At 37.3% G+C, this 27,474-nt stretch overlaps 1 protein-coding gene across 8 annotated transcripts in view; it reads right to left on the reverse strand.

Moving 5' to 3' along the window:
- The window catches only part of LOC135200075 (opsin, ultraviolet-sensitive-like), a 194,312-nt gene that overhangs the window by 50,317 nt on the left and 116,521 nt on the right, over window positions 1–27,474 (reverse strand). For all 8 annotated transcript variants that reach the window (XM_064228364.1, XM_064228363.1, XM_064228370.1 and 5 more), the window contains exons 4-5: window positions 21,106–21,236; window positions 7,416–7,549 (exon numbers count right to left, since the gene is read on the reverse strand). In XM_064228364.1, the coding sequence (XP_064084434.1) occupies window positions 7,416–7,549; window positions 21,106–21,236 (265 nt within the window). The remainder of the gene's footprint in view (window positions 1–7,415; window positions 7,550–21,105; window positions 21,237–27,474) is intronic.

Raw genomic sequence — 27,474 nt, forward strand, 5'->3', positions numbered from 1 at the left:
GTTTAATTCCATTTTTTCCAAGAGTCTCAAATACTCTTTACGTTAAGTCCATAACTACATCTTCTGATGGTTGTTTCACTTTAGCTCTCTAATCAATTGAATTTACTCCGCCAGTTCATAGCATTAAGTCTTGTTCAACCAGAAAGTCTACTAATTTTGCATAATAGTCAATATAATAATAAATATAAGAAGAAGAAGAAGAAGAAGAAGAATAGATGAAAATCATGAAGGCATGGACTTGGTTTCTAATTGCAAGAGATACTTAGTAAGTCGTGCACTGGAAAATTCACATTAATCTTCTTAGTTACCTGAACAGAATAAGAAATTTATGAGTCGTTCTAACAGGAAACAATAGAAAATGCGCCGAAGTTTCTTCTGCGCAATCGAGCTTTCTTTACAACATACAATGCTGTATAAAACTATCAACTATAACCAGTAGCGCTTCAGTTGTTTCCCAGATGCGGTAGAGTGAGGGTGCGTCCCACTCCTCCGGAAAGAACAGCCAGATGCACGACCCATTGCTAATTTTAACCTTAAATACAATAAAAAAAAACTACTGAGGCTAGGGGGTTGCAATTTGGCATGTTTCATGATTGAAGGGTGGATGATCAGCATACCAATCTGCAGCCCTCTAGCTTCTGTAGTTTTTTCAGATCTGAGGGCAGACTAAAAAAAAGTGCGGACGGACGGACAAATCCAGCACACTAATTTTCTTTTACAGAAAACTCTAAGCGAGTAATGCTGAATGACGGAAATTTTCTAAAGCGCCACCATATTTCACGGGTTCTAAACTACACTAGTAGAATGAAGGTCCGTCTGGTCTGAGCTTTCAGAAAATTGGTACATAACGTCCCTAAGTTGGAGACTTGGTGTCTCGATCCGCTCTTTTCTTACTCTGTTAAAGGTATGCGCTATCTAGTATATGTATATATATATATATATATATATATATATATATAGATATATATATATATATATATATATATACATATATGTACATAATATATACATACATACATACATACATCATACATACATACATACAAACACACACTTATATATAAATTAACTTGTCACATACACAACTGCACCGTGCATCAACAAAATTACTATGAAATAAATGGACCTCATTTACGAAATAAATAACTCCGCCACATACCATCCAGTTTGAACGAGTCTTTTTAGTAACATTCTATATACATTATTTATTTGTGTAATTAAAGATGTTAAAACGACCGATGTGGGATGCAGACGGGACAGAGATAGAAACAGAAACGGAGAAGGGAGATTACTATGCGAGTTGTCCACTGCTCTGCGGTTATGTATGCCATCACAAAACGGGAGGATCTTGACAAGGCAACGAAACCATTCATAAGATATTCATGGTATTCATAAGACATCTTCTCTCGATAAGTGGTTTGACTGCGTTTCATCTAAAGCATTAGTCGAACTGGGTTGTACTGCACCAGTTTCTTCCCTCCTTCGTATACTATACTAATTAAGTTCTTGGCTCTCAAACTCGGGAGCCGGGGGTTTAATGCATGACTCTGTTGGCTTAAAAAAATGCTATGCTCCTGGTTGTGACTTGACTTTTCGGGGCCACGGCTAGAATAGATGGATAGGATTAAGGCCCAAGGCCAAGCGCTGGGACCTATATGAGGTCATTCAGTGCTAATTAAGAAACTTGACTGTAAGAAGGTTTGAAAGGTGTAACGGGAGAAAACCTCAAAGCAGTTGCACTATGAAACAATTGTTGGAGAGGGTGGAGAGTCAGAAGGATGAGAGAGAATATGAGCGGAGGTACAGATAAAGGAATGAAAGAGGTTGCAGCTAGGTGCCGAAGGGACGCTGCAAAGAACCTTAAGTCATGCCTACGGTACACCACGTGAGGTGCACTGACGGCACTAGCCCCCGTAGGAGAGAGAGAGAGAGAGAGAGAGAGACAGCAGGCATTCATAATGTATGCCATAATATAATCAAAGACTGAAAGGACTCGATGATGTATTAATCTTCACGCCATCAAGGGCTGCCATCTTATTGCATGTATTCTCTCTCTCTCTCTCTCTCTCTCTCTCTCTCTCTCTCTCTCTCTCTCTCTCTCTCTCTCTCTCTCTGGTCGATATAAAATCATACAAACTCGCATAACGGTTGCTGAAGGAGCGACTTTTTCCAAAATTGGGTTATGTCATGTAACCCGTAATTTAGTGCGATTATTACAAAGAATAAACACATCTTTATAACAAGAAACTAAAAAGGTCGCTGGCCTGCGAAGCGAACAAAATTAGAAGAAAAAACTGACTCTTTATTAAAAAAAAAAAAAATTACAAATTATTAAAATTAAAAACTTACAAATTATTAAAATAAGTTAATGGAGAAAAGTAACATACGGGCAAAGCTGTAGGATTAGTAAACAAACAAAATATGCAATTAAATATATACATATACATTATATATGTATGAATATATAATATACTCTTATAGATTTATAAATGCACGTGCATATATTATATATATATATATATATATATATATATATATATATATATATATATATATATATATATATATATATATATATATATATATATATATATATATATATATATATATAAGCGAATACCACGGAAAAGGATGTATTTCGCTATTTAATGAAGTCACGTGCATCTACTGTGTTTTTTAAACAATATAAATATATATTATATATATATATATATATATATATTATATATAAAATAAACCTTTATAATATTGAGAAACCGCTCATGCGTGATGCCTGCAACGCTTGCTTTCATAATGAATTACAAGTCAAGCGCTGAGTGACGGGTTCTATTCCATCCCACCCAAAAACGACAGAAGAACGGAGAATGTCAACTCGCGTTCCGTCCCGATAATGAACACCGAGATTTCTTCGTTGCCTGGAATGAATGATTCACGGGAATGGGCGAATCACAGTAATGGATGATTCTCGGAACACAGAGGGGAAGAGTTCGCTCCTGGAGTTGATGTTCAGGGGAACAAAGGCATCAGCTACAACAGCCAGCATCTCCAACAAAAGAATTATTCTTATTATTTTTATTATTATTATTATTATTCAGAAGATGAAACCTATTCATATGGAAGAAGCCCACAAGCTTCCGAAGAATAGGGTGTTCTTTACGAAGAAGTAAGAGGCGGTAAAGGATATACAGAAAGAAAAGTTCCCACTTATTAAAAAAAAAAATTAGTTAAGAAATCAACCTAAGTCGTACTATAGTAGATTCACATCAACCGCGCATTTGATGTCTAGGCCCGTCCCTTACGACGCTCCTGATTGGCTGTTGATAAGCCAATCACAGGGCTGGAAACTCTCAGTCTCTCTCGAGAGCTCACATGGGCAGGATGTACGTTCCAACTTTCCTGAGGTATACGTTTGAAAGACGTATCCCTCAGGAGAGGTGGAACATACATCCTGCCTATGTGAACTCTCAAGAAAGAGACTGCCAGTTTCCAGCCCTGCGACTGGCTTATCAACAACCAAGCAGGAGCGCCGTAAGGGACGGGCCTAGACATCAAATGCGCGGTTGATGTGAATCTACTATAGCTACTTACACATTCCAAACTTTCCCCCTTTTCCTTACACAAGGTACAATTCCAGTAAAAAAGAAAATGGAATGCATTTAAATGGACGTACGAGATATTCGGAGAACCTTGACGACCAATCGGAACCGAGATGTTCATCGCTCCCCCCGCCAAGAACAAATAAGGATGGGATGATGCAATTATGCGTAGAAAGGGTTGGTCACTTCGCAGCTCACTTTGGCATCAAGGGCCAACTACCGCCGGGTGGAAACACAAGGACACGACGCTTCCCTCAATCAAAGCTTTGCGACTCCACCTTCTTTGCAGGTTGCAGTCTCAGCGCCTGAATGCCAATCATGCGTCAATCAAAGTCATATAGGCTTGTGATTCATGCACGTGAAACGGATCCCGAGGAGAGAGAGAGAGAGAGAGAGAGAGAGAGAGAGGAGAGAGAGAGAGAGAGAGAGATCCACGGTACTGTGAGGTTTGGTCTAAATTTGCGGCTGTCATTTGTCAACATTATTTTTTAAAAACTAATTTACTATATTTCAATTTTTAATATAATTTAATCTTTCGTGTTACAATTTTAGTTTAGCGCGGTTCGTTTTTTTAATTATATCGTTTTTTCGCAGTTATGTAGAAAATCCCATATTACTCATCTTTAAAACTGAATCCTTTTGCCAATAATTATCTCTGACGTTTTTCTGGTAGAATATTTTTATCGATGATTTAAATCGAACACTCTTATTCATCTGTCTAATCATTTCTAAACGATTCCAATATCCAGTCCCCTTCCATTCCATCTTGTTCAACCTTTCTCACGCCAGTAACCCGAGCGGATTTAAATTTGGCCTAAAATCAATCCAATAAGGCCCAGCCGTTTCTGTAAACTACGATATTTCACAGCGCCTAAGCGCGTGCGCGCGCTCAAACGCAAATTTGAACCGGTAGCTAATCGCCGAAGTTATAGGTCACATAACGGCCTGTGTTGCCCTACGGAAGATTTTCGGTTTCGTGATCAAGAACTATAATATCTATCTACCCTTTGTTAGGCATCTCGTTATCTGAAACCGATACTACAACTAGCGATCTCTGGGATGACTTACGGAAAACCGAGATCCGGTTGAAAATTAGGTTGCGTGCGTACATACACACGCACAAATACATAGATCTGCGATACAATGACAATTACTAAAGAAACTTCACATCTGATGAAGGTATTCGAATGATCCCACATTTATTTCAAAGTAAATTCCACCCAATTGATCGTCGACTTTTCATAGCATTATGTTTATAACAAAAACCATCGAAAACTAGAACGTCTGGTTTTGAGTTATAGGCGGTTTTTATAGCGGTAAAGTGTGAAATGATTTTTCATCTATAGCTACAACCAATACAGCCACTAGAGTCATCAGAGGCGTGAAAACCTACGGGATTGACGCCACACTTTTCGCCCAAAAAATAACTGAAAGAAGAACCATCAAGACAATTATGATATACGGAATAAACCAATGCGTCGACTTACTAACCTTAATATCTTTATAAGACAACCAAAGGAAAGTCGCCTCTCAGGCTTGCAGAACGTAAAACGAATCAGAAGAGCACACACTCGCGTTAACTTAAGAGATACAAAATCATAAAATGCCTCTCACAATGACACAAAATAAACTGTGCGAGATGATAATACAACGCTGACATGACCATAAGCCTGAAATAAGTTTCATAAAGAATGACAACAATAAGAAGTTGCCTCCTTAAAAAAATACAGAAAATAAACAGCATAAGATGAGTAGTGAGGCGACGGAATCAGAATCGAGAATCGAAAGTATCGGAACTTTGACCAGGTATTGGAATCGGAGAATATCGGAGAATTTTAATCCAACCTCCGATTCTGAAAACGATTCGCTGGAATTCGTATGTGGTGTGAAACTTAACCTCCGATTCCAGGTAATAATATAAAGTTAACATTTTGTTTGACGACTCTAAAGTATAAGTATAATCTATAGATCTTAATATCTGAATGTAGCGAAACTAGGAACAGAAGAATTTTATTATAATAGATTCACATCAACCGTGGCATCTGACGTTCCTGATTGGCTGCTGGTAAGCCAATCACAGGGCTGGAAACTCTCAGTCTCTCGAGAGAGTTCACATAGGCAGGATGTATGTTCACTTCTCCTGAGGAATACGTCTTTCAAAAGTATCCCTCAGGAGAGGTGGAACTTACATCCAGACTATGTGAACTCTCTCGAGAGACTGAGAGTTTCCAGCCCTGTGATTGGCTTATCAACAGCCAATCAGAAACGTCGTGAGAACGGTTCATGTGAATCTACTATAGAACATGAAATGGCCAAATATACTGCTTTAAAGAATATATATACAAAATGATGAGAATCCGTTGCAGGGGTATTGGGTGTTAAACATAAATGAATTTCACACCATGGCACTTTTCGTTAGAAAGTATTTGTGCGCACCTCCCTCTTCTGGCTGAATTTATCCTGGAAAATAAGATGGAAGAAAGATAATATGAACGGAGATACAGTAAAAGGAATGAAAGTAGTTGCAGCTAGGTCCCGAAGGAACCCTGCAAAGAACCTTTTTTAATGCCTACATTTCACCGCATGAGGTGCACTGACGGCACAACCCCCCTACGGAAGAAAAGAATATTGTCGTGCCGGCTTTGTCTGTCCGTCCGCACTTTTTCTGTCCGCCATCAGATCTTAAAAACTACTGAGGCTAGAGGGTTGCAAATCGGATATGTTGACCATCCACCCTCCAATCATCAAACATACCAAATTGCAGCCCTCTAGCATCAGTAGTTTTCAAGATCTGAGGGGGACAGAAAAAGTGCAGATGGACAGACAAAGCCGGCACGATAGTTTTGTTTTCCCCTGTAGGGGGGTTATGCCGTCAGTGCACCTCATGCGGTGCAATGTAGGCACTAAAAAAGCTTCTTTGCCGCGTCCCCTCGGCCCCTAGCTACAACTACTTTCATTCCTTTTACTGTACCTCCGTTCATATTCTCTTTCTTCTATCTTATTTTCCAGGATAAATTCTGCCATAATCATGCGACTGGCAACGCTATAGGCCTGGCCACCACCGGGCCATGGTTAAAGTCTCATGGGCTGCGGCTCATACAGCATCATACCGACCACTGAACGATAGTTTTATTTCCGGTGGCCTTGATTATATAATGTACGGAAAACTCGATTGCGCCCAAGAAACTTCATTTCATTAGGAGCTTATTTTTTAATTTTGTTTTTATAAATGGATTCGATTTTATTTCATAAGGAGCGTATTTTTAATTTTTGTTTTTTTTAAATGGATTCGACTTCATTTTATAAAGAGCGTATTTTTTATGTTATGTCAAAATGATCCAATTCATACTGAATGTATGATTAATAAATGTACCCTGTTCATGAGGTATTTGTTTCTTAAACCAACTGCGGAGTCTAAATATAACCCTGAATTCAATGCAGGTATCGCAACCGGAATTTAAATGTAGTACCGAGACTCTGATCGGTATCGTTAAAAAGACAAAACACTGGAATCACCCTGATAATGATGCTTTTCCTAAACAATAACTAAAAGATACCTCACAGGATCTCGGACAACCACACCGATGCCTCAGGAAATCGACTACAGAGAGAGAGAGAGTGTTCCAAGAATTAGGATTGCCTCAGGACTAGTCCATCCGGAGGACGACTAGAGAGGAGAGAGAGAGAGAGTTAGTCCATCCGAGAGATAGAGCAGTGTGTTAACAAGGATAGGATGTCTCAAAGACTTGTTAGTCCATCCGAGGAGACATCGAGAGAGAGAGAGAGAGAGAGAGAGAGAGCATAAAAAAAAGGCATTACCTTGACTCTGGAATGCATCTCCTGGGTACTGTAGGACGTCCGCATCACCCTGTACCTCTCCCAGCTGATGCCCGTGAGGAACCAGATGGCTGACAGGCCGGAGAGCAGCGAGACGAAACCGTAGACTTGACAGCCTGCAAAAAGAGAGCGACAGACACTATAATGGGTCCCTGGATAAGAGCGGAGGTAGGACAGAAAAAGAGGGACGAAGCGATCTCTCTCGCGGATAATTGTGACCGTCATAGATAATTGTTACATTCGTGGTGGGTGTCCTGATTGTTTTCCTCGTAAATGGAGCTACAATTGTTTGTCATGAGCGAGGTTTATTCCTGAAAGGCCATGGACAGATGGTCATGATGATGGCGATGGTTGCGACGACACTAGTGGGGAATTTATTCCTTAATTAATGGATGATGATGATGATGATAGCTTTAGATTATGTCATTACCGACGATCATGCAAACTCGGCAAACAGGGGCCAAAATATAGTTGAATGGATTATGAATTTTAGAATATTAATTGCATTAATTTTAACATTAATGAAAGTCCAATATAAGGCAGCAGTAAAAAACAATTTTCTTTACCATATTCTGATAACTACAATACTAACATCAGTTATTCCATATACAACATCAGCAATGTTAAATGTACCTGATAACAAATTAAATTAAAATGAATACCGATGATAAAACTTACTTTAACAATAACAAAATATGAGAAAATTATAAAAACGGTAATGTCATTACATGTGTTTAAAAGATACAAACCAACAATCGATAAGAGTAAATTAGATGTAATAAAAGGCGATAATACAACTGTTGATGCCAAAGAAGGTCAAGAATAACAAAAATAAAAAATATATATACGATTTCACCCCCAACATGTTTCTTGGTCACACCACCTTAAATAAGTAATGAAAAACTCAACGGAAAGGATTACCTTTACTTAAAAAAAAAAGTACGAGGAAAGTGAAATCAATAAAAGGATCCCTTTCCCCCCACCCAACCCCGCACACACCCTAGGACGTCGACGGCAGAAGAAATGTTTATCTACATGAAATCTAATCTGTCGCAGGAGCATGAAATCATATTGATGTCGGCAGCATCTCTGAGCTTGCGAGACGACGGAAGCCAGATACGGAAATTCATTTACGAGCTAAATCTGATCCCACTCTCTCTCTCTCTCTTTACATACATACATACATACATACATATAATATATATATATATATTATATATATATATATATATATATATATAATATATATATAGAGAGAGAGGAGGAGGGAGAGAAGAGAGAGAGAGAGAGAGAGAGAGAGAGAGAGAACGTTTGGTGTGAGAGAGAAAATGTTTGGTGACAGAGATAGAGAGAAAGTTTGGTGAGAGAGAGAGAGAGAGAGAGAGAGAGAGAGAGAGAGAGAGAGAGAGAGAGAGAGGCTGGACTACGTTCAGTCAATAAAGCATCCTAGTGTTTCCTGGAAACGCCTTCGAAAAAGCTGTCGACAAAGAGAACTTTGCCAATTCCTCACTACTCTGAATTACAATAGACTTGAAACTGTTCTTATCGAGAGAGAGAGAGAGAGAGAGAGAGAGAGAGAGAGAGAGAGAGAGAGAGAGAGAGAGAGAGAGAGCAAGTTTATCAGATGTCAGACAACTCTAAATTAGAGTACGCTACTGATTTCAACTCCGAGTTACAAAAATAGACTTTATTCTAGGAAACAAGCAAGGCTCTGTCTATCAAGGGAAACTGGATTAAACACATCAATAAAGCAATGACAAGCCAAAATTAAACCCAGAGAAACCTTAGAGAACGGATTGTTCTCCAGTAACACATGGGAAATTAAACAAAACCAATCTCAAAATCTATAGAACCACATTACACCCAAATTCATCTGCGGTCATATAGAAAAAGAAACCTCTCTATTCGAACATTGCTATGTCCATTCTATAAATAAAATGTCACAGTCATTAAGTCCACTAACGTCTTAAGCTACCAATAATCAAATATCCTCATGGGGTCCAATTGAAGTTTCTGTCAGAAGGAAGACATGCCCCGCCCCCATTAAAATTTAACGTGAAATGAAATTCACTGAATAAAGCTGGACACTGTTAAAAAAAATGAGTAAGATGCCCTAGTTACTTTCTATGGTCATCCCTACACTATCAAGGATTGTCAACCCTCACGCCCATCGTGAATTCTAATTCTGCAGTGAACTATACAATTCCTCGTTGTACGAGTCGTTTACGTGCTCGACTACCGATCTCAGGGTCCGGGTTCGATTCCCAGCCCGGCCAGTGCGAAATCAGAGGAATTTATTTCTGGTGACAAAAATTAATTTCTCGATGTGATTCGGATCCCACAATAATCTGTAGGTCCCGTTGCTAAGTGACCAATTGGTTCCTAGCCACGTAAAAATAGCTCATCCTTCGGGCCAGCCCTAGGAGAGCTGTTGATCAGCTGAGAGTGGTCTGGTTAAACTGAGATATACGTACGGACACCCCTCAAGAAGGGTGTTCATCAACGACAAACGCACGAACTCCCACAGTGACATCACTGACACGTGACAAGTTCCACGAGGAGAAAGATTCCATTACATCACGCATCCCTCAAGTGACGGACTCTGACAGACATCACGACGAGTCCCACGTACTAGAACACACAAAGGACTGCCGAGTCACCTCGTTCATAACAGCGCTCATATTTCAGTACATATCTCAGTACCTATAACATATGTATGTATGGATGTATGTTTGTATGTATGTATGTAAGTGTCTGTATGTATCTATATATATATATATATATATATATATATATATATATATATATATATATATATATATATATATAGATATAATATAGATATATATATATATATATATATATCATATATAATATATACATAATATATAGGGATATATATATATATATTATATATATAATAATATATATATATATATATATATATATATATATATATATAATTCGGAGTCTAAATATATATAAACCTTTTAGTGGTACTTGATGATGCACCCTAATTTATAAGAAAACCCGCCCTGTAGCCACCTAATTATATATATATATATATATATATATATATATATATGATCTATATATATATATATATATATATATATCTATATAGATATAGATATATATATATATATATATATATATATATATTTTATATATATGTAGAAGATGTATCAAGCTTATACGGTAGGTACACTGTGTACGTTATACACGTTCAGTGCTTCTGCAAGTTAAGAAAATATAGGTAATTAGTCAAAAACAAAAAATCATTCTTGCGCCTCGTCCTGTGATGTAAAATCAAACCATAAACATGAAAAATAAATCAATATACATAATGTTTTGCATGGAATAGTGTCATCTTCGTTTCTGGCAAATCTCTCTTTTTTTTCGAGATGCATTTCGACTAAATTCAACTCTTACTTTGCCATATTTTAGCTTACTATAATAAACTAAAACCAATCAACTTCAAAATGAAACCGAAATGAGTGTCATGGCATGGAAACTAATTAGACACGGACCACTCAAAAATAAACATCGCAAAAAGTAATGAGATTTCTTTGACATGTTAGATTACATCACCGAAAAATGGGAAAAATAAAATGCTTGATCTATTCTCCACACTGAAACATGAGCATCGAAGTCCCCATTAAATGCACACACACCAATATATAATTAGGTGCTACAGGGAGTTTTCTTATAAATTAGGATGCATCATCAAGTACCACTAAAAGGTTTATATATTTAGAATCCGAATTAAAACATCAGCATCGACTTCCGGCCTCGTGGCCATACGAAAAGCACTCAAGAGTCAATAGACGCATTTAAAAGTCTTCGCTTTCTATGAGGTCAAAATTAGAAATTCGATAACATTCCTGGATCTTTGAGCCGAATAATTATAGACAACGCCGTTTTGTACACCAGCTCTGAAAAGAAACGAGTGAACAATAACATAAAGGAGACAATACAAGGAAAACAAAAGCCTACTTATCCATACTCGACTGCACGGGATATTTTATTTCCCTGCGGGGCATTGTCGTATTTTTTTCATTTTCTTTTTTTCTATTGGACACACAAACTACCGATTCTCTCCTTCACCTTTCGATGTTATGTAACGGTGTGGGTGGTGGTGGTGTTGGTGGTGGGGGAGGATAGGAGGAGGAGGAGGAGGAGGAGGAGGAGGAGGGCACTAACTTAATAAATAAACGCATAGAGTATAAAAAAAAACTATCATGGAAGCTATCGGTCGACTACTCTCCAGGACACACTTAAGGAGGATTGTTCTTGTTTCTATAAAAAAACGACGGGGGGAGGGGAGGGTTGTTCGAATGCCCTCGGGGATGGGCCCTAGCGGGGGGAGAGAGAGAGAGAGAGAGAGAGAGAGAGAGAGAGAGAGAGGTTTCCACGTGGCTGTCATTCAAAAGGGTTAGAAGACCACTGGAGCCTAAACTCTCCCTTACACATACGAGCACTAATCTACACGCACGAATGTTTTTGTCATACATTCAGATTCAGAGCACTTCATGCAATACATTCCACAAGGATCGTGTCTGCCATGATCTTGCCACATTTCGTAGACTCGCTGTTCAAGTTGTCCAAACCAAGTTATATAGAATAAGGGACTCCCTATTCTATATACCTTGGTCCAAACAGTTGACGTTGACATGCTGCAGCACGTATGGAGGGAGGGAGATGGAATATCGTCTCGACATTGTGAGGGGCAACTGGAGGTGCACATATAATAATAATAATAATAATAATAATAATAATAATAATAATAATATGCTTTATTTCAGGTCGGGGCCATATACATTGAATATACAAAATACAGACAGTAACACACACAATCTAGATACATGAGACATGATAAAATAGAGAAAAAAAATGAATAATCGGCACTTATCCACAAAATAGCTGAGGTAGCATAAAAGCTAGTAATCATCATACTGGTAATTACAGTAATAATATTAGTGAGAAAAAAAATGTATTGGGAGTAATAACAGTTGGTGCACATATTATATAACTCAAATTTCAACTAGAATGTATTGCATGAAGTGCTCTGAATGTTAACACGAGGAAATGTAGAACATTCTACTAAAAAACAGCATTACTCTATGTTTTACGGTTTCTGGGCAATAAATACTTGTAATGGTACTGGGACTTCATGGACACCCCGTATATTAAGCACAGATTTGCCGTTTGATAATCAAGTTTATTATGTATTAACTGGCAATTTATTATCAATAATCTTCCCAGACTGACCTCATTACCTCCAAAATGAGGAAACTAAGAGAATATCTTAGATTTATCCAGGTCAAGTGGAGATGGGCCTACTGATCAAATTCTCCGATTCTCAAGTTCACAACTCCCGAAAACCTTGCAAACTTCCAACAGACTTTGAGTGCCTGATGCAAGCGACACTGGAAAATAGAGTTATAGGCCAAAGACCAAGCACTGGGGCCTATGAGATCATTCAGCGCTGGAAAGGAAATTGAGAGTAGGTATAGGTCTGAAAGGTGTAACAGGAGGAAAACCTCGCAGTTGCGTTATGGAATCATTGTTAGGAGAGGGTGTACAGCAAGATGGAAGAAAGAGAATATGAAAGGAGGTTCAGTAAAAGGAATGAAAGAAGTTATAGCTAGGGGCGGAAGGGACGCTGCAAGGAACCTTTGGAAATGCCTACATTGCAACCCGCGAGGTGCACTGACGGCACTATACCCCGCTTCGGGAAAACGACATCGGGCCTCAAAAAAAAAAAAAATAAATAAATAAAATAAATAAATCCCAGACATACTTATCTATTGTGTTATTTGTCTCAAAAAGTAAGTGTAAGACTTCCAATTGGTACTGGAAACTGAGAGCCTAACTAGAGGGTGATCTGACGAGAGTCCAACAATGAGGTTCTTTCCAAAGAAATCAGGTCAACCTCTATTTTTATAGAGCCACCGCTTCCTTTCCAGATACATTGTGAGGCAAGGGGGGGGAGGGGGTAACTCAATGGGTACTTAGGCCGTTATTCACGTACTCGTGGATGGCCATTAAATGACAAGAAAAGGCTCAGGAAGCCATTTGTATGAAGGGAAAAGGATATTCTTGTCGATCTAAAATGAGGGAACTATTTGACCACGAACAATTTCACATCCAGGCAATGAAACGCTATAAATATGACGGATAAGGATCTGCCCTCGAGGTCAATCAGGGGGCAAAAATAGAAATCCCTTGAACGCCGGATAGAAAGAGATGGCATGAGATGAAAAAGCCGTCCATTCACGATTATTCCCGTAAAGTAGCAGTTCTTTGTCAAGCGTTTTATTTTCATATGAGAATCCCTTTCCACTAACGTCTAGTACCTCTTGGAAATCACATTATACTTTGGAATAGTGAATCTTTCTGTTACCAATTGAATATCCGGGATTTGAGGAGATATTTTTGTATGGCTTCCCTCTGTCAGATGAGTGTCTTTATAAGGAAACTTGTGGTACTCCCTTTGGAAAGTCATTGGGTCTATTTCATCTCGCCATCTTTATATATATTATATATTATATATATATAATATATATATATATTATATATATATATATATATATATAATATATATATATATATATATATATACATATATATATATATATATATAAAACTTATTGTATATTTCCATTTTCAAAGGGAAAGGCGTATTTCACCTCTTCATTCTCAACAGTGCATGTTTTTTTCCCTTCATATCCCCCTCCCCCCTCTAAAGCATAGACTTGATTACACATCACCACTTTCAAAAATAGACATGTTTTACATCACCATCAAAAATACACTTACTTTACATCATCACTTTCAAAAATACAGATTTATTTTACATCATCACCTTCGAAACAGACTTATTTTACATTATCGCCTTCAAAAGTACAGAGTTGATTTTATATCACCACCTTCAAAAATACAGACTTATTTTACATCATCACCTTCAAAAGCGCAGACTTAATTTTATATCTTCACCCTCAATAAGGCAGACTTACTTTACACCTACACCTTCAAAAGGACAGACTTGATTTTATAATTTCACCTTGAAAACGGCAGAGTTATTTTCCATCTCCACAGACTTGATTTTATATCTTCACCTCCAATAAGGCAGACTCACTTTACATCTCCACCCTCAAAAGGACAGACTTGATTTTATATCTTGACTATTTATAAAACCTATGCAAAAGTTTTCCTGAATTCTTTAGTATAGAAAAACTTTTTTTCTGTTTTAGTTTGATCTTTTCTTACATTACTCGAAAGATTCACGTTTGTGTGGTAGCATTCCCACAAAAGTATAGAATAAAAGACGGTACAGTGTATCTAATACCCATAATTCTGTCTATGATTTTTCCGTCTCAAGAGCCTATTTCCGCTTCCAGGATAACTGGTTCTTTGACCGGGGGAGGGGGGGGGGATGGGGGGGGGATCCAATGGAAGGAAGCCCGATTCAAAAGATCAAATACTTCTACGGAAACTTGTCCTCAAGAATCAAAGAGAAACCACTTGGCGTAGCCTTTGGATGACTCTACACCTGTCTACCTGTATGTTTTCTTTTTTCTGTAACTTGTCTCTGCTACTGCAACACGCTATCTATCTATATGCTAACTTCAACAAAACGGACTTCCTCCTTAAGAATGGATTCCTACATTTCACATTTATATAGATTTTTGGCATTATGCCAAGCACTGGGGCAACTAAGGCCATTCAGCGCTCAGAGATTCCTACAAAGAACGTTCATCTTCCGGTTCTCAGCGAGTCTTCGGGATGAGGACACTACTACCTTGGCTGCGACCATCCACAGTCAACTTGCCACCAAGATATGGCTTAATCATCATTATTACTATAGTTCAGTAGGCGAAACCTATTCACACGGAACAAGCACACCGGAGCCATTAACTTGAAAATTCAAGCTTCCAAAGCATGTTTGTTTCATCGTCCCAACAGAGACCCCGCACTGCATCAGTAACTGATCATAATACTGAGCCAGTGACTTTTCATCGCCCTAGAGTAGACGCAAACCCGTGACATCTGAGTAGCATTTCATGACACTAACCACTTTACCAAATTAAGAGGACCTCATTCAGCAAAGTGGATTTCAGTAGGTGAGCGCCATAGCACGCCCAAAAGGATAGAACAGAATATATAATTTAGGCCGAGGGACAAGCGCTGGCATCTACGAGGTCATTCAGCGTTGAAAGGAAACAGAGAGTAAAAGGTGACAAAGGTGTAAGAGGAGGTAAACCTCAAAGTAGTTGCACTGTGAAACAATTGTCAGAAGAGGGTAGAAATTGAGATGAAAGAAAGAATATGACAGTGAGCAGTAATGTATTAAGATAATTTATAAATGAACTTACAGAGTAACTTGAATTTAATTTAAAAGTTAACTTATTTCTTTGAGTTGACTATAGAATTTAGGCCAAAGGCCAAGCACTGGGACCTATGAGATCATTCAGCGCTGAAATGGAAATTGACAGTAAAAGGATTGAAAGGTGTAACAGGAGGAAAACCTCAAAGCAGTTGCACTAGGAATGAAGTATTAGGAGAGAGAGGAAAGTACGATGAAGAAAGAGAATACGAAAGGAGGCACGGTAAAAGGAACGAAAGTGGTTGCAGCTAGGGGACGAAGGCACGCTGCAAAGAACCTCTAGTAATGCCTACAGTGCACCGCGCGTGAGGTGCACTGGCGGCACTACCCCCCTACGAGTGCCAGGAGGATAAAGGACACGAGCCTTCCGTACAAAAATAAATAAATAAATAACAATAAAAATAAAAACTATGGAAAAAGAAAATGTCTGATCACTGGAACTTTCGGAATCAGTTAGTTATTCATTCATGTGTTCATATCAACAACCTTTAATGAGATTAACAGGCTCACAGTAACTACTAGTTTTATTTAATTCACCCTGAAAAAAAAAACAATTTCTGAAGATTTTCATATCTGAATTTTCGTATCGATGGTGAAAAAAACAACAGGTTCTGATACCAGCTATATCAAAAGTGCGGAGACTACGCTGCAATTTGAATTAACTCTGGGGAAGGTGCAGACTTTCTTCATAACCGGAAATAATCATGTTACAGAATAAACGGTCATGATTCGCACGGCGGAAATTTGGATAAATTCCGAGTGTCAGGTGTATCAATCCCAGGATTTGCAGGATGCTTAGGAGCCCCCCCGGCCACCGCCCCCCCCCCGCCCCCCCCCACCAACTTGACGAACGCTGGCACCTGTGAGGTCATTCCGCGCCGAAAGGGATACTGACAGTAAAAAAAGGTTTGAGAGGTGTAACGGGAGGAAACCTCAAAGCAGTTGCACTATGAAACAATTTCTAGAGTTGGTGGAACGTGAGATTGAAAAAAAAAAAATATGAACGGTAGTACAGCGTAAGGTATGAGATTTATCGCTGCTAGGGACCGAAGGGACGCTGCAAAGACCCGTAAGTAATGCCTACAGTGCACCACGTGAGGTGCATTGCCGGCATTACCCTCCTGAGGGACCCGTTTGTATTGCTGCTGTTGCTCTTGTGCTCTTGCTCGTCAGGCAACTCGAATGAAAGACCAAAATACCTTTGGCTGTTATGGCGTCATTTATCTTTCCCATTACTGCCATTCTTGGTGTTGATTTGGATGCAACTGGACTTGCGCCAACACTGGGTATTGCTCGTCAAGCATCCCATATTAAGGGCTTTATTGCACAAGATTTCGCCGTAATAGGAAGCTAACAGCTTGCAATGGCATTTCACCAGTGGCTCCGGTACCATTTGGGACGATAGAATGGGAAAAGTTCAATGGTTACACCCACTTTTTTTTCTTGTTTTGTTTATCTGTTGCAATTTTTTTTTTACTATAGAGCGCGCGCGCTTAAATAGTGGTTTTGACTTCGCTAACTACTAGTCAACGGGTGGGGGGAGACTATACAAAATGATGCTTTTATGAGCTATTTCATACAAGTGATGTTATTTTATAAAGTAGTTGGGCCACAAGTATTGTTGCATTCTATCAGTAATAATAATAATATAATAATAATAATAATAATAATAATAATAATAATAATAATAATAATAATAACTAATAATAATAATAATAACTAAAATCTTATTTAAAGTATCTGATGTTCATCTGTTAAAAATTAAAAATCTCCTGATATACACTGGCCTAATTAAATATACTACACAAATATCTCAGACAAAACTCACAAAAAGTCGATAACATTCACATTATATATCCTACCTATATATATATATATATAGATATATATATATATATATTATATATATATATATATTAGATATATATATATATATATATTATTTGCGGTAAAACCAATTACGCAAAAGGAAAAATGTTTTTATTATTATTATTATTGTGAATATGCGGATGTTCAAAAGATAAAGCCCTTCACAAATCTTCGTCTTTATCAAAGGAGAAAAAAACAAAAGGGGAAACCGTCGCCACTTACGGCTCTCCCCACCCCTACTCCCCCTCCCACACAACGGAATAAACATAAACCAACACACTCCCTCCCCCACCCACCCGGCGGCGCCGATATTATGACTCAATATCGTCCAATAACTTCCTTTGAAGGTCCGACAAATGTTCTGGAAACTCTTTAAAGGAAAACCTTTTATTTATTTTGTTCGAACAGAAGCTCTCTGGAAATGCTCTTACGGGAGCTTTTATTGTTTCTCGTTAAGTTTGGGATTTTATACATATATATATATATATATATATATATATATATATATATCTATATATATATATATATATATATATGTGTGTGAGTGTGTGTGTGTGTGTGTATGTATAAATGAATCACGAAAGTTTGGAACGTGATAAATGCATAAATAAAGGTATACCTTTATTTATAATAAATATATATATATATAATATATATATATATATTTATATATATATATATATATATATATATATATATATATATATATTTGGCAAGGAAAGAAGTGGCTAGAAAACAATTAAACACAATGAAAACTTGCATGGAAAATAATTAAGAAAAATTAAAAACAAGTAAAAATGCGCTTATGTTTCTTCCGCGCAATGGAGTCTTTATGACAGCGTGTAATACTGAAGGAAACTCTCAGCCATGCCCCATGAGACTTTCAGCCTCGGCCCGCTGGTGGTCTGTTATGTAGCGTTGTCCGGCGCACGATCAAGGCTAATTTTAACATTAAATAACACATAAATGACTATGGCTAGAGGGCTGCAATTTTGTATGTTTGATGATGGGAGGATGGATGATCAGCATACTAATTTGCAGTCCTCTACCCTCAGTAGTTTTTAAGATCTGAGGGTGGACAGAAAAAGTGTGGAAAGAAAAAGTGCGGACGGACGGACAGACAAAGCCATCTCGATTGTTTTTTTTTTTTTTTTTTATTTTTTCTTACTGGAAAAAAAAAAAAAAAACTTACCGGCAATGAAAAAGGGGTAAATACTAAAGCTCTTATTGTGGGACTTGAACTCGAACTGGCGACTTCGTTGTGATTCGTTGTTGACCTCCATACAACCCCTAAGGTCTGTTGCAACATTCTAACCACTGCTGTGCAAGTCGGGACGAGCTCTTTCGCGACACCAAAAGGAATTATCAGATCAAACACAGTGGCGCACTCCTTTAAAAGCATCGAACTCTCTTACCTCGCATACAAAAGGTCACTTTTTATTAGGAGTGTCCCGTTAGGATTTTGGCTTCTAATCTTTTAAACATACCCTTTCATTTGCAATATATGTGCATGATGGGATCGAAAAGCTTACGAAGTATCTCGTTATTGCAATTTATTTCCTATGTATTTGAGATGATCATCATCATTTATCTTTCCCGTTGCTGCTGTAAGACATCGTTATATAGTGGAAATAATACTAGTCATTTCCATAACAAACCCTCCAGTAAGCGATGGATAACGAGTTCCAATATGGTTGCTTAATAATAATAATAGTAATAATGAAAGAAAGATATATGTACAATAACTGGCTGTCATTACAGTAAGCGATGTATAACGAGTTTCAATATGGTTGCCTAATAATAATAATAATAATAATAATAATAATAATAATAATAATAATAATAATAATAATAATAATAATAATGGACGAAGGATACAGTTATGTACAATTAACTGACTGCTATTACAGTAAGCTATGTATAAAGAGTTTCAATATGGATGTATAATAATAATAATAATATAATAATAATAATAATAATAATAATAATATACGTAGTAACCGACTGTTATTATAATGACCGCCTCTTTAACCGGAAGGTGTTCCACTGAATATCCAATGCGCAGAAACTCCACGATTTCCAATTTACAATATGCAAAGTACGAGAGCTCCCATAATACCCGATATCTTTGTTTACAAAAGGGAACACAGTTACATAAAGCTTCTGAAGAAAACAGGCTGTGGTCGCCAACGCTCTCTACCTTCTCGCCCACCTCTTCAGGAGGAGGAGGAGGAGGAGGAAAAAAAGGGAAGAAGGGGACTAAAGGGAAAGAAGAAAAATGGAAGGAGAAAAAAGGGGAAGGAAAAAGGGAAGGAGGGAAAAAGGGGAAGGAAAAAGGGAAAAAGGAAGGAAAAAAGGGAAGGAAAAAAGGGGAAGGGAAGGGGAGAAAAAAAAAAAGGGAAGGGGAGGGAAAAATGGAAGGAGGGAACAAGGGAAAGTGGGGAAATAGGGAAGGAGGGAAATAGGGAAGGAGGGAAATAGGAAAGAAGGGAAAAAGGGAAAGGGAGGAAAAGGGGAAAAAGGGAAGGAGGGGAAAAGGGAAGGAGGGAAGGGAAAGAGGAAAAAGGGAAAGAGACAAAAAGGGAAGGAGAAAAAGGGGAGGAAAAAAGAGAAGAAGGGGAATAAAGGGAAGGAATGGAAAATGGAAGGAGGAAAACGGTGAGAGGAAAAAGAAAGGAGGAAAAAAGAGAAGAAATAAAGGGAAGGAGGAGGATTAAATGGAAGGTAGAAAAAATGGAAGGAGAAAAAGAGGTTGGAAAAAAGGGAAAGGGAAAAAGGGAAGAAGGTAGCTAAAGGGAATGAGAAAACATGGAAGGAGAAAAATGAGGAAGAAAAAAGGAAAGAAAAGTGGAAAAAATGGAAAGAGAAAAGGGGGGTGGGGGAGAAAGGGAAGGAGTAATAAATGGAAGGAGGAGAAAAAGGACAAGAAGACTTCGCCTAACTAGCTGCCATTGACCCATTTCGAAGGAGCGCTCCGTTTACCTGGGCAAACAAGTAGGTCATGGCTTCCTTGTGACCTTGTGGCTTCTATTCAATTTTGGGGCAGTGGGGCATGACAGACCCGGCCTCAATGCGCAGCATAAACGGAAAATGTTCAGTTGCTTTATCCACATTCATCATCAAAATGTATTAAGCTATTAGTATGCAATGGAAGCTGCCACGAAACAGAATACGTTCATTTGAAAAAATAAAAAAACCAAATAAGAAATAACTCTCCAACAATCACTGAAATTATCAAAATACAAAAGAGAAAAAAACTCGATTGAAATGTTAAAAATACAAAAAATAAATAAATAAATAAAAACAGAAAAAAGTCATAACGGCATTCAAACAACTCTTTCAATCTCACGGACGAAACAAGAGACGTGAAGCCATGCGCATGATCTAAAACCACGGCCATGGGCCACCACTTACCCACATAGCCGAGAAGGGGTCTCTGCAGGAAGGAATTGACTATGAAAATGGGCGTCTTCCCCATCATCATCAAGTCCGCCAGAGCCAGGTTCATCACGAATATGTTGGAGGGAGTGTGGAGTCTCTGACACCTGCGGGGAGAGAGAGAGAGAAAAAAAAATTAAATCAATGAAAAACACAAAGCCTTTACAATAATCTTGTAAAATTCGGAAGACAAATGCTCATGGACGCCGTGGACTTGAATTTAATGCTAATATTTCATACCACGAATTTCAATTGTATACCTGGGAAATACATTCAATAATAAATAACAATAATAAATAACAATATTTTCACAATATTTATCATTGTCGGATCAAACGATATTTTTTTTTTACCTTTAATCTGTGACAATTTAGGGAGAAGAAATAGTTAGCTACATTACAAGATGACCTCTGTGTGTGTGTGAGAGAGAGAGAGAGAGACGAGAGAGAGAGAGAGAGAGAGAGAGAGAGAGAGAGAGAGAGAGAGATTCAACCAATTTCTTAATTTCTGGTCAGGAAGCTGCTCGTAACTAAATGGTATCACAGCCACTAAGTCTGGAATTTCATTTACATCAAGGAAAACCTGTCGTCTGTAAAAAGGAATCCCTTCTTCCTTCTACCACATTTGCTGTAGAGGCCGGTCTCCTTTCATCTTAAGAGAGAGAGAGAGAGAGAGAGAGAGAGAGAGAGAGAGAGAATGTGCCCCTCTACTGCAACAAATTTGGAAAATGAAAATCTAGAGAGAGAGAGAGAGATAGAGAGAAGGAGAGAGAGAGAGAGAGAGAGAGAGAGAGAGAGAGAGAGAAATTTCCACTTTTCTTGATGACAAAAAAAAAAAAAAAGAAAGAAAAAAAATCTTCGCTGAGAGAGAGAGAGAGAGAGAGAGAGAGAGAGAGAGAGAGAGAGAGAGAGAGAGAGAGCGGCTCGGTTTTAAAAAAAGAAAAAACGCGAATGAAAAACTTAAAAAAAAAAACAAAATAAAAAAAAATCAAATCGCAGAATCCTTCAGGGGCGACATTTTCCAAAAGGTAACAGAATCCGTCCCGTCTCGCTTCGCTTCGAGGGCCCTTCTTCAGTGCTACCTAATATGGCTGTCGCCCAATCACTCAATCTGATCACTGTGTGTGTGTGTGTGTGTGTGTGTGTGTGTGTATGGGTGTGGGGGAGGAGGAGGGGAACTGCTTATTTATTTAAGTCGTGGCTGCACTTCCTTGGCTACTGGAGAGGCCAATATTTGGACAGGGAAGAGAGATAAGGTTGCGAAATCTTTCGTAAGTGGAAATTTGATTCACTCGGCGAATGCGGTTTTTAAATTTTTTTTTTTTTTAATCATTTCTTCACTTTTAGGTTTTCAGCTGATCTCGGATGTGAATAAAAGCCAAATAACCACCATCAGCGTTATCAGAAGCATATACTAATATGATAGCAACATTTCCTACAATTTTGATAGCGACGTTTCCTACAATTATGATAGCAACATTTCCTACTAATATGATAGCAACATTTCCTACTAATATGATAGCAACAATATTTTCTACAAATATCATAGCAAAATTTCCTACAAATATGATGGGGACATTTCCTACTAATATGATAACAACATTACCTGCAAATATGATAGCAACGTTTCCTACTAATATGATAGCAAAATTTCCTACAAATATGATAGCAACATTCCTGTGCCTCTAAAATTCCTGGTGTTTTAAAGCTTTCTTTTGGATAAGGAAGGAAAGAACATGAGACTGGTAACAGCAGTAACCACCATTTATATCTTTCACTTTTATTTTTTTTTTCATTTCATCAAGAACTTTCGTGTTACAACCAAGAGATATTGTCTTCCTGTTCCTAATCTGAAGATGGCGATCGTTTTTCTGTGATTTCTCGAACGCTTAAAGTCTTCCTTGAGATTTCTGCATTATCAAGTGAGCTCTAATTCAGGATCTAACAGTAGGACTAAGCAGAGGGTTAACTTCCACCTTGTAATAATATATATACATACATACATACATATATATATATATATATATATATATATATATATATATATATATATATATATATATATATATGTATGTATAACTGAATCACGAAAATTTGGAACGCGATAAATCCATAAATAAAGGTATAAGCCACGAAGGAAAAACTAAGGGGAAGGGAAGAAACGATAAAAAAAAAAAAAAAAAAATGTTTAAACCGTATTCCCCGGGTGAATCAAATTTCCACCTTCGTGGCTTATACCTTTTATATATAATATATATATATATATATATATATATATATATATATATATTTATATATATATATATTATATATATATATATATTTTATATATATAAATATATATATATATATATATATATATATATATATAATCTATATATATATATATATATATATATATATATATATATATATATATATATATATTAATATATATATATATATATATATAATATATATATATATATATATATATATAAAAAATTTGACACAAATGACCTTCCAAGTGTTATTTGATCACCGGCATTAAATTATTGAACTTTAACTTTCTAGTTTATTACCGGCAGATCAAAGACCCTTAGCTACACTCTTAATTATCCTATTAATGTAGTTGCGGGATAACATGTTTCCAACATTAAAAAAAAATTGCGATTATCACGATGACTAAGCCAGCTCATTAACATTTGCTCCCCGTTTGGACAAACATACTGCATAATGTCTTTTTCCAAAATTATCTTTGAATCACTGAATGGTTGAGCGCTTCTAATGATTATTCGTCACTGCAATTCGTGTGGTTCATGCAATGCACACTATCACCAAGGGCTGAATGCCATGTCATTTTTATATGATTTCTCTCCCCCCCCGCACCGCCCTCTCACCCTCTTTCGACTGAGAACGGTGACAGGAGGGTGTTAGCATACGACTGAGAGAGAACCTTGTGGAAATCATTTTTTTTCAAAAGGGCTTGATCGCAGTGAGTGTGTAATTTCTAACAATGAATACTCGCAAATCTTAACGGGTCACTGTAAGCTGTGTGGAACAGTGGTCCCCACCCCACGGATGTGATCAACAGAACATTGCTTCTCTCAATAAATCATTATTAGTATAAAATATTTCCTAGTTAATGATTATTTCAACAACTTTACAAAAACAATAACAACAGCTACTACTGTGTATACACAATGTGTGCATACCTATGTAAATATTGATTTATATGTACCGTATGTGTACACACACACATTATATATATATATATATATATATATATATATATATATACTATATATATATATATATATATGATATATGGATATATGTATAATATATGTATATATACATATATATATATGTATATAATATACATACATATATATATATATATATATATATATATATATATATATATATATATATATATATATATAAAAGATTCCCAGATCCACCACTCACTGGTGTGGAAGGAAAAGTTAGTCGAATTACTTGTTAGTAGTCAACACAAGTCTAATTAAAAGAGCAAACTTATGGATGTGGTGGCAAGTTGAACAGCAGCTAAAGGTATTAAAGGTAAAAGTTTTTATTACAATTTTCCCTACACAGTCTACAGGTACTGGACGTTAAAGATCTACATGATCCAAAGGGGGAGAGGAGATGTGGTGCGAACGCCAGTGGGTCACAACGAAGCCCGTGAGCTAATGGACTTGCCGAGTAAGTAATTGTAAAACGGTGGATTTTTTCGGGTATTATGCCTGACCTTAACTTCGCCTCTTGCAACTACACCGGAAGTATGGCGAAGGTTCTAACCTCCCTACGTACGCAGTGAATTCTTTTTAGAGGACAACCGTGACTGTTTGTTTACATTTTCCGTTTAATGACCACCAACCTCCTTTGAAAGCGCAAAGTCCTTACAATGGCTACAAAACCACTACCCGCCAGACCCTTTTTGTCTGTTTCTCTTTTCTCGCCTTCTTTCTCTCACCTTCCGAGCTGGTCGTATTCATTGTGACGACTTGGATCTCTTAAATAGGGGTTGGTGGCAATGAACCACAGAATGATAACAGCTATATCTGTCCCCTGGAAAGGATCCACACTACGCATGAAGGACGGTTAGAAGGTACTGTTGCAAGACCCAAATTAAATCAAGCATAAAACAAACAATTACAAAATGCGCCGATGAAACCGCGAACCCATGAAACTTTCAGCTACAGCCCGGTGGTAGCCTGTCGTCTAACGTTGCCAGAAGCATTATCACGGCAAAATTTAAACTTATTATAAAATGAAAACTACCAAGGTTAGAGGGCAGCAATTTGGTATTTTTGAAGACTGGAGGGTGGATGATCAACATACCAATTTGCAGCCCTCTAGCCTCAGTAGTTTTTAAGCTCTGAGGGCGACAGAAAAAGTGAGGACAGAAAAAGTGAGGACAGAATAAGTGAGGACAGAAAAAAGCTGAGGAACAGAAAAGTGAGGACCAGAAAAAAGTAAAGGGTACGGAAAAGTGAGGAACAGAAAAAGTGGAGGAAAGAAATAAGTGAAGACAAGAAAAAGTGAGACAGAAAAAGTGAGGAACAGAAAAAAGGAGGACGAAAAAAGTAAAGGGACATGAAAAGTGAGGAAGAAAAAGTGAGGAAGAAAAACGTGAAAGGAAGAATAAGTAAAGGACAAGAAAAAGTGAAGGACAAGAAAAAGTGAAGGACAGATAAAAAGGTGAAGGAACAGGAAAAAGTGAGGAAGAAAAAGTGAAGGACAGGATAACCGTGAGGCAGAAAAAGTGAGGACAGAAATAAGTGGAAGGACAGAATAAAAAGTAAAGACAAGAAAAGTGGGACAGAAAAGTGAGGACAGAAAAAGTGAGGACAAGAATTAGTAAACGACAGAAAAAAGTGAGGACAGAAAAAGTAGGACAGAAAAAGTGAAGGAACAGGAATAAGTGAGGAAGAAAAAGTGAGGGACAGAAAAATAAAAGTGAGGACAGATAAGTAAAGACAGAAAAAGTGAGGACAGAAAAAGTGAGGACAGAAAAAGTGAGGACAGAATAAGTAAAGACAGAAAAAGTGAGGACAGAAAAAGTGAGGACAGAAAAGTAAAGACAGAAAAAGTGAGGACAGAATAAGTGAGGACAGAAAAAGTAAAGACAGAAAAAGTGAGGACAGAAAAAGTGAGGACAGAATAAGTGAGGACAAAAAGGGAAAAAAGTAAGACAGAAAAAGGTAAAAGACAGAAAAGTGAGGACAAGAAAAAGTGAAGGACAGAATAAGTGAGGACATAGAAAAAGTAAGAAGAAAAAGTGGAGGAAAGAATAAGTCAGTGCAGAATAAGTGAGGACAAGAAAAGTAAAGACAGAAAAAGTGAAAAGGACAGAAAAGTGAAGGAAGAATAAAAAAAAGTGGAGGACAGAAAAAGTGAGGACGAAAAGTGAGGACAGAAAAAGTGGAGTGGAACAGGAATAAAAGTAAACGACAGAAAAAAGGTGGGACAGAAAAAGTGAGACAGAAAAAGTGAAGGACCAATAAGTAACAAAGACAGAAAAAAGTGAGGAACAAAAGTTGAGGACAAAAAGAATAAGTAAAGGGACAGAAAAAGGTGAGGAAAACCAGAATAAAAAAGTGGAGGAACAAGAAAGTAAAGAAGAAAAGTGAAGGACAGAAAAAGTTGAAAGACAGAAAAAGTGAGAAGGACAGAATAAAAAGTGAGGAACAGAAAAGTAAAGACGAAAAAGGTGAGGGACAGAATAAAAGTGAAAGGACAGAATAAAAAGTAAAGACAGAAAAAGGTGAAGGGAACAGAAAAAGTGAGGACAGGGAATATAGTAAATGACAGAAAAAGTGAGGACAGAAAAAACGTGAAAGACCGAAAAAAGTGAGGACAGAATAAGTGAGGACAGAATAAGTAAAGACAGAAAAAGTGAGGACAGAAAAAAGTGAAGGGACAGAATAAAAAGTAAAGGACAGAAAAAGTTTGAGGAACAGAAAAAGTGAGGACAGATTAAAGTGAGGAAGAATAAAAAAATGTAAAGACACGAAAGTGGAAGGATCAGAAAAAGTGAGGTACAGAATAAGGTGAGGACAGAATAAAAAGTGAGGACAGAATAAGTGAGACAGAAAAAGTGAGGACAGAAAAAGTGAGGACAGAATAAGTGAGGACAGAATAAGTAAAGACAGAAAAAGTGAGGACAGAATAAGTGAGGACAGAAAAAGTGAGGACAGACAAGTGTGACAAATAAGTGAGGACAGGAAAAGTCAGATAATAAAAAGTGAGGCAGCATAATAAAGACAGGAAAAAGTGAGGACAGAATAAGTGAGGACAGAAAAAGTGAGGACAGAAAAAGTGAGGACAGAATAAGTAAAGA

The sequence above is a fragment of the Macrobrachium nipponense genome, chromosome 26 (genome assembly GCF_015104395.2).
Source record: "Macrobrachium nipponense isolate FS-2020 chromosome 26, ASM1510439v2, whole genome shotgun sequence".
Taxonomy (NCBI): Eukaryota; Metazoa; Arthropoda; class Malacostraca; order Decapoda; family Palaemonidae; genus Macrobrachium; species Macrobrachium nipponense.